At 41.6% G+C, this 11,897-nt stretch overlaps 1 protein-coding gene across 1 annotated transcript in view; it reads left to right on the top strand.

Annotated features, from left to right (window-relative positions):
* Positions 1–1,241: 1,241 nt before the first annotated feature.
* Positions 1,242–11,897, top strand: part of LOC136885255 (zinc finger protein 37 homolog) — a 28,511-nt gene continuing 17,855 nt past the window's right edge. The window contains exons 1-4 of the mRNA XM_067157733.2: positions 1,242–1,364; positions 6,443–6,724; positions 8,099–8,186; positions 10,697–11,405. Of these exons, the coding sequence (XP_067013834.2) occupies positions 1,242–1,364; positions 6,443–6,724; positions 8,099–8,186; positions 10,697–11,405 (1,202 nt within the window). The remainder of the gene's footprint in view (positions 1,365–6,442; positions 6,725–8,098; positions 8,187–10,696; positions 11,406–11,897) is intronic.

Genomic DNA, 11,897 nt, shown 5'->3' with positions numbered 1-11,897 from the left:
AAGCACATCGTTTGGCATTGACTCGGCCAACAGGGAAATAGCGGTAGGTACATTTCATACTCATTGGTTAGTCATCCCTCGTCTCTTCAATCCTCAGTACCTCGTTCATTCAGTCTGTGATCTTCCTTTTGAGTACAAAGTTTACGTTTGTTTAACGAGTACTTGTTAAAATGATCCATTGGACAGTGAAATTTAAAGAAAACAATTTTATATTTAATTAGTATCTTGTTATAAGTAACAGTTTAACATTAACGTAGACGTGGAATGAACCCTTTAAAACACTGTGGTACACACACGATTGTAACTTTGGACTTGACTTTCATGCTGTATAAAGCATAATTTCAAGCAATATTGAAACTGCTTTCGGATGATCTTTATTTATGTGAATTCAGTGGGAAGGGGTCACAAAATCCCCGCTTCCAAAAGAGCTTCAGCCGCTGATTCGCTATTTGAAAGTCGTTTCTGTATGGGCTATGACGTTGCGCGCTTGTCATCTTATGGGTGATCTGTGTTCGAAATAAGTATTAATGGAATATCTTCAGGGTAGGTTACGGTTTAATATAACTGAAATGTTACACCCGCCGCAGTTTGAAAAACATCTTCGTATATTAGCCAGATAAGGTATGAATCCCCACCCCTGTGACAAACACAAAATTATGTACGCCACTGCATTAGAGTACGGTAATGGGCATTGTAAATTCGGAGAGGGGAATGGGATTATTTTTAAAGGATACAAGAACTTCAGTTCGCAGGTGCAATGATGGCGACAAAAATAAGTGCAACACCGTCCCTCCAGCTCCTGCACGACAGAAGTGCATGCTACCGCCATCCAGTAACGCGTTACTGTACTAAATTAGGATCTAGAACATGGTCAAGCCAATCAGTCTCAAAGAAAACATACCTTCAGAACTTCGTCTTTGGTGCCTTCTTCTTGTTTATTTACTAATTACGTGTCGATACCTTGTACTTAACCAACACTTAAGCGAAGCAGAAGCATTTGACATTAACTAGCAGTTGGACTGGAAATGGCAGCGTAATCGACTCAAACATTACCATACCATACTATTGATCGTGGGCGCAATAGGTGCTGCTCTCTATTATCGGCGTTCATAAATCTGAAATAGAAATGTATTTTTTTAGAAGTGGGTCGGTCGGGGGAAAAGTGAATCGTTTGTGTGCATTTTTCGTGGTGTTTATAAACAAGCTTTTGTGCGGTGTGTAATGACGTAGTGATGCAAGCCATGGTGTGCAGTAAGCTATGCCGCTTGTGCGCTCAGGAGAGGGATAGCTTTGTCAGGATCTACGAAGAGGAAGGACAAAAATTAAACCTCGCAACAAAGATTATACAATGTCTGCAGATTTGGGTGAGTCTCGAAAGCTTTATTACTTTGACCCGCTGTTGTCAATGCCGAGCGGCCTTCCGCTGGAAAAAAGCATAGAGGGCTAAATGTACGATTGTTTGCTACCCCTCTAACCTCATCTGATACCTGTAGCATGTTCCAAGTAAGTGCCAGACCAGATAAACTGACATGTCGCCCATTAAATAAACTGGATATAGGCTACTAGGAAAAGTCCTTACTAACTATAATCTTTTCAGTTTTTGAAGTAATCGAAATAACGAAACAAAAATTAGAATGCTAGTATAATAAAGTCGGTTGCGGAGTACGGAGCTTTTCTTTAATCCAGATCATAGTGTATATAGCTGTCATGAGGTTGGTGAATCTTGGGGGATGCAAGGTCGTACGGAGTTCTACAGAACAATGCGCCAGATGAAGCATCATATAGCCTTCTCAAGGTCGCTACTCGTGCTGTCAAATCGCTGACCACATTCCCGCAATCATTATGGGGGATTTCTGCTTTGTTTACATCTGATATTAATCGTGAGTGATACGTTTGGATTGGTCAGTGCAGTTAGTCGTACGCTAGGGACGTATAGGGAGGGGAGGAATTACGGACACACAACCGACTCTTTCCATAGCCCGTTGAAAGAAAAACTTGACCATAATTTCGTGAATTAGAAAATACTTTCTGTACCATTTCACTGATACTGAGTTACTGGATTCTCGAGCAAATTACAAAACCGGCTCTCCTCTTTTGGCATCCGATTTGTACGCGATTTCTGGCTATAGTTAAATCAGGTGTGACCTTGACTAAAACCATCGTCTAACGTCAGGATCATGCCGTAATCGGATATGTTGTTTAACGTATGCCTCATAGTTTTGAGGTGCATTTGTTGTTATTTGCAATAACAGTGGCAGTCATGGTTCAGTTGCCGGCGGCTTACGAATTTACTATGCCCATCTGTTTGTAGATTCCATTAAACTACATATGCCTGCCGTAAGACGTGAGAGTTATGGATAGGAAGTTAACTGTCGTTCTCTTGCTACTGTGTGCTTGAGTATGGCACCTTATTCCTATTTAACTTTCTTGAAGATAATTCTGAATTCTTTAAAATCCATAATTTGAAAGAATGTTCATGTTTTTCACTTGTGGTGTATTACCCGAATTAGTCTAGTGGCATCCCTGTCCTAGAAATGGTAAAACCTTTTGATGCCAGGGTTGTATCCATCCAGAACCTGTTGAGCATTTTATTTGCTGCTTGCAAATCTCGTTAGTGCTCAAATAGGTTGCATGGATATGAGATTTTGTTTGCCTTTAGGATGAAGTCAAAAAATTTTCAAATAGTTATATACATTATCGTTATAGACTGTTATGCCTTTCAGCTTTCAGTCTGCAAGCCTATGTGAATTTACTAATACAGAACAATAAATTCCAGTATCAATTGGCTTGCCATTCTAGGTTTATAATTGTACACAGACTATAACGACCCATGATAGAACTCTGTTTTTGTAGCCACATGATATTTTCCACACAAGGTTGCGGGCAGTAGAATACATCCCCGGTTTATCCTGCCTGCTTTAAGAAGTGGGTGACTATAAGCGGTACCCGCAAAGGCTTTTAACTTAGGCAACCACCGGGCGAGTTGGCCGTGCGTGTAGAGGCGCGCGGCTGTGAGCTTGCATCCGGGAGATAGTAGGTTCGAATCCCACTATCGGCAGCCCTGAAAATGGTTTTCCGTGGTTTCCCATTTTCACACCAGGCAAATGCTGGGGCTGTACCTTAATTAAGGCCACGGCCGCTTCCTTCCAACTCCTAGGCCTTTCCTATCCCATTGTCGCCATAAGACCTATCTGTGTCGGTGCGACGTAAACCCCCTAGCAAAAAAAAAAAAAAAACTTAGGCAACCATGAGGCCTCTAGCTGAGAGTAAAATTAATTCCACTTATCGTGCTAGGGTTATCTGTTTGATCTTTACTATTTGACCTTTCTCAGTGAACTCATTCGACGCTGATGGTATTACACTTCTGAGGCCTAGGGAGTCTTAATTTCACACACCTTCCTTGGCCTATCTGTATCTTCTGTGGATACCTTAATTCTGTGAATGATTGGACCTTACCAAGCAATTGGCTATGTGGTTTGAGACACGTAGATGTCAGCTTGCATTCGGGAGATAGTGGGTTCGAACCCCACTGTCGGCAGCCCTGAAGATGGTTTTCCATGGTTTCCTATTTTTACACCAGGCAAATGCCATGGTGCACTCAGAATCATCTGAGAATACTGAATTAACTTGGCTATAGGAACCATCCGATAGAATTCTGTCTTTCTTACCAGACAGCAGCACAAATGGAATGTGGCATCACGTCAAAAAAATCTGCACCTCTGTAAGTTAGGCTATAGATTTCTACAGTAGAAGCTCACTATCAGTTCAATATTTCCATAAATCTAGCTGAAAACTTTGAATGAACAAAAGTAATAAAGAGTCGGTTTTTTGTGTGCGGGTGCCTTATACGAGGCAAAGGCTGACCTTGAACTCATCTGGCAGTGGAGTGGTTAAAAGGTGACAGAATGGCTGGAAATTACAGGTGCCTCTATCATAGAAATGTGGAAGTGAGGAGGATGTGACAGATACAGTACCGTTGACGAGCCGTAGCGAGGGGCACACTGTGTTATGTCGAACAACAGCCCAAGGAAACCCTGATGGACGACCTGCTGTTAAGACGGTGGTGTGTCATTGCTGCTCGGAAACAGCGCAGTTTGTTAAAACCGGAGGCACTTGGCAGCTTTTTAAAAATTTAATGAAATACATGTTTTTGTTTTCATCACAACTTATATAGGCCCTACAACGATTAACTTATGTAGTTTTTATTTTCAAGTGACATTTGGCAGTTTCTTTTAGTGTATGTTTTCAAAACTATTGTGCTGTAATGTTTAACATAATTACATTTTTTAGTGTAATTTTGTAAGCTTGAGTTTTTTTTAAGTTCAGCATAGTCTCCATCCTGTTCACCTCAAATTACCGATAATAATTTTGTATGGCTATTTCTAGCCTGGCTCAGCCTTTGTAAGGCAGACATCCTGATGAGGGTGAGCGGCATCTGCGTGTGTGGTGTATGAGTGGTAGAGATGTTAAGGACACCACATACATCCAGTTCTCGAGTCAAGGGAATTAAAATTAACCTAATCGCTGACCTGGCTGTGAATCGAATCCAAGGCCATCTGAACCTAAAGCCAGTACGTTGACCATATAGCCAGACAGTCCAATAATTAGAATAGCTGCATGCATATCTTAATGCATCTTTTTAATCTTGTGATTGTTGCATCTTCAAAGAACTTATCATGTAAACCTGACATAGCAATTGCCAGTCCTGTGGTGTAAGGGTAGCAATTTACACTATATTCTGGACTGGGGTTGATGAGACCAAGTGATGCAACAGGCAGCGGTTGGAACCATGTGCTACTTGTAGGGCCAGGCCCTTATGCATTGATTTGTTTGTTTTACTATCATCTACAGTGTGTCATGGATCACATAAATCTTGATGGTAAAGATGAGCAAACTGATGCGTATTTTTGTTGACAAGTTGACAAGAAATAGCTGAAAAAGAAGTGTAAATTTGAAGAATGTATGGTTGTGGAAGAGGAGGAAGATGCATACAGGAAAATCAAGAAACCTTCCAATAAAGGGAAAGTAGGTCTGTGGACATCAGGAGCTTGGGCAGAAAACCGTTTGTGTGAAGAGAGAAGAGCTGCAGGAACATTTTGATGAACTAATTTCCAAGCATTTTACGTGCATTGGTGCAGGGTCAGCTTCCTCGTATGCCTTATTCCGCTTCTTCCGGTCAAAGACATCTGAGAAAAAAGAGAAGGCTATTGGTGGCGATGAGATAGGGAACACATTATGGGCGTCAGAATTTCACTGGCCATTAAGGGACCAAAGTAGGAAAAAAGCGTCTAGAATAATTGATGATGTACATCCAGAAGTACTGGCTACCTTGGGAGAGGCTGGAACAGCAAAGCTAATTGATTTAAAATGCAAGATGAAACTTTAAGTGCTCTCTGATTTTCAAGAGAATAAATAAGACGGCAGGTGCTGAAAAGTGTGAACACAATCACACTATTAGTTTAGTATCTCATATGTGTAAAATTTTTCAGCTGAAAAGCTGCTGTGTACCGATTTTACATCTGATCGTAGAGAAATTAAGTCCACATATGCAGCATTTGTAGATCTGCATAAGATATTTGATAATGTTGGTTGGTCCAAGCTATTTGAGATTTTGTAGATGGTCAGAGTGAAATACCAACAAATAAGAGTTCTCTACTTTCTGTAGGAACACAGAAGTAAAGCGTGAGACAAGGTTACAATTTGTCCCCCATCTGTGTTAATGTGCTCGGAGAGTCAAAGGGAAATGTGGAAGGAAATGAGTCTACAGAGGATTTGGAGAAGTTCCTGAATGGTGTGCAAAAAGTTCTGAAGAGTGTGTGAAAGATGAAAACAAATAAATAAAATCAAAGGTAAGCAAATACTGGGGAATGTAGTCAGTTGATGTAGGAAATTAAGTTGTATAGGAAGTAGGCTAAGGAGGGCACAAAATGTACTTGCCTCAAACATGTGTATGGAACAGTAGAATGGGTGCACACTCCAGGGGTTTGAATAATAATATACTGTACTCAGATAAGACGTTCAAAATAAGCTCTGTCCTCTTCTGCACACATCACAACTTTCCTCTTTAGCCCTTTCCAAATGCTTCACAGCTTTACAAGTGTTATAATTGCTCTTGCTGCTTCAACTCTGTCAGTAAACAGCTTGGAAACAATACTTACATATTGTTGATTTACTTAACAGAATATTGTTATTGTAGTTGGTATAGTCTGTTTAACATGGGAGCCTTCTCTTCCTTTTACTGATACTTCCATCCTTTTCAACCTTCAAAGGGCCAGACCTCTTCCATTTTCCTTTCCAGGTAGTCTTAAGAGAGTATTGTTGCTTTGTTGTACTCCCCCTTAAAACACCTGCTTGATCATGAGGTTTAAAATGTAGACACATTTTCCTTGCTAATTCTTTTTTTATAAATGAAGGGGAACTTGTCATGTTAAATGTTTTCCAGCTGTATCCTGAGGACCCCCTGCCCAAGACGGTGTGCATAGACTGCTGTGCCAAACTGAACCAGTATTTCGACTTCTTCGAGTCATCGTCCCGAGCTCAGCTCTCCCTGCAGCTGCTCTTCACCAAGAAAGAACCGAAGAAAGAGCCCGAGCCGCCCGCTGGTCAGACCAACAACAGTCACTCTGCCCCCGCCAACCCTCCGCAGCAGGTGGATGAAGAGGAGGGCGAGGACGATGAGGAGGATGAAGACGATGATGAGGATAACGACACGGCAGGCGATGAGGTGAGAGTTTAACAGATGAGTGGTTCTCATAAATTCAATGTTTAGTAGAATACGTCATCTTTAATGTATTCCTCTATCCAACCACCACTGCTGCTCTCATCCAGGTTCCTGTGGTATCTGCTGTCGTTGTTTTGACTGGGTCATATTTCTTCCAGTAGAGCCATCAGTTCTTCAATAGAAAGCATGCCATGTTGCTATTTTGTCAACATCAATGTCCACATCAGCTATGAGTTCAGTTTCATCCACGATTACAACCTCTTCGGGTGACATTCCCTCAAAATAAACGGAGCTAGTTTCCCATCTGCTAGCTTCAAACCTTTGCTGCTTAATTTGTACACAACCCATCGTGCTGCTTGTTTAACATTTGATATCTTGTGGTCCTGTACGAGTTATTAACTGTTGTGTGTTAAAATTATTATTATTTTCATTATTTGTGCAGAAATTATTATGAATTAGTAGTAAATTTTACCCAAAATTTCATCATTCTTCTTCATCTCGGAGGATTAGTGGTAGAGATTGTGTGCTGCTACATTTTCACCCATGTTTTGAACAATGTAGTTCTTAGACAGCTGAAATTGGTGAAGTTTTACCAGTAAAATATATTTTGAGAGATCTAGTTTTTGTGGGATGTGTGTGAATGTGACAGGCACATTAGAGTAGATGTCTGGTTGCAGTTTGAAGGCTACGGAAGTTTCTTCTTCATTCTCATTATGTTTAAGCATTTACTGCCAGAATGTCTTAGATTGTTAAGTGTTGTTGTTTTGGAATAAGCTGTTATCTGGATGCTGGATGTAAGGGATTTTTCTGTATATGAACATTTGAGGACAAAATTAACAAATAATTAATTATAAAGCTACTGAGGGGATAGGAATTACTCCAAGCATAATTTAATGAGGCCCGCCCCGTGGTGTGGGGGTAGTGTGCCGCCTCTTAATTGGGGCCCCGGGTTTGATTCCCGGCCAGGTCAGGGATTTTTAGCTGGACCTGAGGGCTGGTTCGAGGTCCACTCAGCCTATGAGATTACTATTAAAGAGGTATTTGATGGTGAGGTTGCGGCCCCGGTCTAGAAAGCCAAGAATAACGGCCGAGAGGATTTGTCATGCTGACCACACAACACCTCGTAATCTGCAAGCCTTCGGGCTGAGCAACGGTCGGTTGGTAGGCCAAGCAAGGCCCTTCAGGGCTGTAGTGCCATGGGGTTAGGTTAGGTTATAATGGGAATTGTGCTGCTTTAGGGTAAATTCTCCAATAAGGACTATCTGTTTCCATAATTTTACTGAATGTTGCATTATTACTAAAATGCAGTAAAATAGAGAAAATCAGTGACATGTTTTGTGAAATTTCTCACTAACTGTTTGATGGAATGTTCTTCAGGACGAGTCGACGAACGATGCTGATGCTGAGCCTCCGGAGTTTGTGGAGTGTGTGTTATCCGATAAGGAATCTTCTATTTCCCCTCAAAGTAAGTGTCCTACTTTCTCTGTGCTGTAAGTTTGTTTCCATTCCATAAATTGGTCTGTAACTTACTCCTGTGTATGTTTACAGACAAGAAATTGGTTGTAACGATTTAGAAAAGTGAATGAATCAGATGTGTATTCAGAGTCTGGTCGGTTTTGGATGTGGCCTAAAGGAGTCTCTTCCATAGTCTTACTGGCTGACTGAAATGTGGGGTTACGAAGTATCTGGGATGTGAAACTGCACTTGGTCTTTGTTGTTGTTGGGCTATCACACTACTGCTCCCATACCAGTTGCCACATGATAACAGTGGAAGACCTGGGACCATTGACAATCCTATAAATACTTCTATTTCTCTCAGGTCCTTCAGATTGTACTCTTTGAAATGAGGGGTTATTTGTCGAAAACTCTAGGGAGAGGCTCTCCAAGAAGCACATACTGCTTAAAAAGCATCTGGCGCTATCGAATTATACTTGTAGATATTGCTTACTACTTCTCTGTCAGCAAATTATGAATGATCTTGAATAATATTATGCATCCTTGTGCCATCTTCTAAAACAAGAATCGTTACAGGCCTACTACCTCTCTCATCATCATTTCTTTGCTCCAGCAAGCCGGGTGCGGTTGTGTACGAGCCTCCTCCAGTTTGTTCTGGGCTGCCAAACTGATATCATCTTTGTGAATTCCTACATCCGAGGCTCGTATTATTCTTGAAAGCAACTTCTTCAGTAATCCCTCTGTTGACCTGCTGAGCCTAACACATACGGAGGTTTTCTTTCAGGGTTTTTTTCCCTTAGCCTTTGGTGTTCAGTCACCTCAACCTACAAGGCAGCAGGTTGTACTCATATTAATCCCTGAATACAGGGCTGCCTCTTCCGTTATCTCCACAGTACAGAAGTCCACCTTCTCCACTGTACAAGTTGTTGAGGTCTTCACTCGTAACCCTGAGCTGGGACCCTTACCAGATGTTACACACCGGGTCAGTGTGCTCTGGGACTCACATAGGCAGGGGCGCCACTCCCTGGGTAGGACTGCCTCCGAAAAAGATCCCTACCTGCTACCTCTCAGCCCTTAAAAATTGCATGAACTTCTAAGACAGTGTAAAAGAAGAGCCACTTTTTCATTAATGGAATATGCACAACATATGGAGTGTAGTTATCGTTAGTGGCTCATGGCAGCCGTTTTGAATTTCTGGTGATAGATCTTATGAGATTTCCTTGTAGACAACTTGTTTTCCTCCTCCTATATGTACGTAGCCGAGTTTGGCGTTTTTCCAAGACCTGCCCGTTAGCTTATGCCTTCCTCTCTGTGTGTTATTTCAATCCTTCCTCCACTTTCACTTTCCTGAACCACTCTTGTAAAATTATGCACTTAAGATTGTTCAAAGGAATAAAGAGTTTAGTTTGATGATTATGGTTATTCATCTTAACATGTGATTTGTAATAATAAGAACAATAATAATAACAATAATAATATTTGCTTTACGTCCCACTAATGACACCGAGGTGCTGGAATTCAGTCCCACAGGAGTTCTTTAACGTGCCAGTAAATTTACTGACACGAGGCTGACGTATTTGAGCATCTTCAAATACCGCCGGACTGAGCCAGGATTGGACCTGCCAAGTTGGGGTCAGAAAGCCAGCGCCTCAACTGTCTGAGCTACACAGCCCGGCAATAATAATATAGTTTTATTGCCATTAGACAACACACAGTAGCAGTAGACCAAGTCAGATATAGTATATAAATTACATTATAAAATATAAATACACCTAAACAGCATTAAACAGAGTACTAAAAACAAAAGGGTTTTGTATACTTAGAAAGTAAACAGAACCTAATCATGACTCTTTGACCTACTTGCGTATTAAATAGTAGCTGTGGAGCTTATCATAACTTCCACTGTATATTAGGAAGGTGCTGAATTTCATATTTCTCCTCGACAGCAGCATTACTTCTTCTTCAAATTCAAACAGTCAGTAAAAAGTGTTTGATATTGGCCATTTTTTAAGATATAAGATATATTTTTTTAAGCTACCTGAGGTAGCTTATCGCATATTTTTGAGGTTGAGTTTTTACTGTAAACTATAACATTGAAAAACTAATTGAGGGCTACCTTTTTACAGACAAGTATATGCCATCAGGCTTTATTTATAGAACTTTTCATGGTCAACAATTTCCACACTTACTTGAAGCTTATCATTTCTGGTTTAGGCAGCGTAAGACTAGAAAGCCATCAGATGGTCATTTTTGCTTTGCCTTCTTTCACTAATATTACCACTGATAGGCTCCCTTCTGTCATAGAGTAGTGTTTCATATATATGGTCTGTGCACGGGTCAAAAAATCAAAATCTGTCTGGTGGTTGTGAGATTAGCCCGTGCAAAGACAGACAGACCTACTTCTCAACAATGGAGGACAAGAGTATATTGTTTGTGTTCATTAAGTGATCATTCCTAGGATGTGTTGTTGGACTCTTATGGATTAAGAGCTGAAGTATTATAAGAATGTTTTCTTTGCAGAGTCTGGGTCGTCAGCATCGTCTCGTCGCAAGTGCCGGGTGCCCATCAAACGAGCAGCCGCACAGGGTGTCAAGGAAAAGGCTCCCGCAAAGGAGCGTGCTACGCCGCGGACACGAGTGCCTGCTAGGGAGAGGCTGTCCAAGGAGCACATGCCGCTCAAACAGCGTCTGGAGCTAAAGGAGAAGGCGGCAAGAGCCAGGGCAGAGAAGAAGGCTCGAGAAAAAGCCGAGAAGGAGGAGAAGGTGAAACAGAACGAGAAGCTGAAGATGATGGAGACGAAGATGGAGCTTGTAGTAGAGGACGATGACGAAGATGACGATGACGAGGAAGAAACGGAGGAGGACGACAAGGACGCTGTGAAGATTGAGATAAAGGAGGACCCCGTCAAGGCGAGCTCAGAGGAGAATGGAGTGCCTGCCCCGGATGCTGAAGACAAGCAGGACAAAAAGCGATTGGGACGGAAAAAAAAGGAAGCGGGAAAGCCAGGTGAAGTGAAACCCCCTCGGCCGAAGGCTGTTCTCGAGGGCTATCCGTGGCAGTGCACAGACTGTACTTTAGTGTTGCCTACCTTACAGGAACTGCGAGCTCACCACCACACAGTGCACGACCAGCTGCCGAACTTTAAGTGTGTTCAGTGTTCCAAAGTGTATACGCGATACCGCAGTTTCGCACGCCACGTCAAGCTCCATCGGAATCCCAAGAAGTTTAGGTATTGTATGAAGGAGGAACAAATCGTCATATGTCACAGTGCTCTTCCTATCCCTAATGTTCCTTAAGACTGGTCATGTTTCCCAGCCATTATTTGTGGATATGCAGTCCATCAGAACAATGTTCGTTGTGTTAAATACAATATACTGTAGGAGTGTGTACGTTCCTACAGTACGGTACGCTAAGGTTAATTTTCCTTTACACGTAAGCATAGGAAAGTGAACACATAAAAAATTGTTCTGATGGACTGCATATCCATATGTGGCTCGGTGCGACTAGGGATAAGAAAAGCATTTTCACTTATGAGGTTTGGTTTCTTCAATGACAAAATATTAGTAGGTTTCATACATGCAGAAAATTTTCTTCTTGCATAAATTGTGACCTCACATGCCAAAGGGCAAAACAAACTTTGTAGATTTTATATAGTGAGAGCATTTGCACCAAGGACTAGTTTGAATGTCCTTTATATTATTGGCAACACTGCAGTCATCGA

Source organism: Anabrus simplex, chromosome 14, assembly GCF_040414725.1.
Source record: "Anabrus simplex isolate iqAnaSimp1 chromosome 14, ASM4041472v1, whole genome shotgun sequence".
NCBI lineage: Eukaryota > Metazoa > Arthropoda > Insecta > Orthoptera > Tettigoniidae > Anabrus > Anabrus simplex.
Note: the sequence above shows the minus strand (reverse complement) of the source record. Positions and strands in the feature narration are given on the sequence as shown.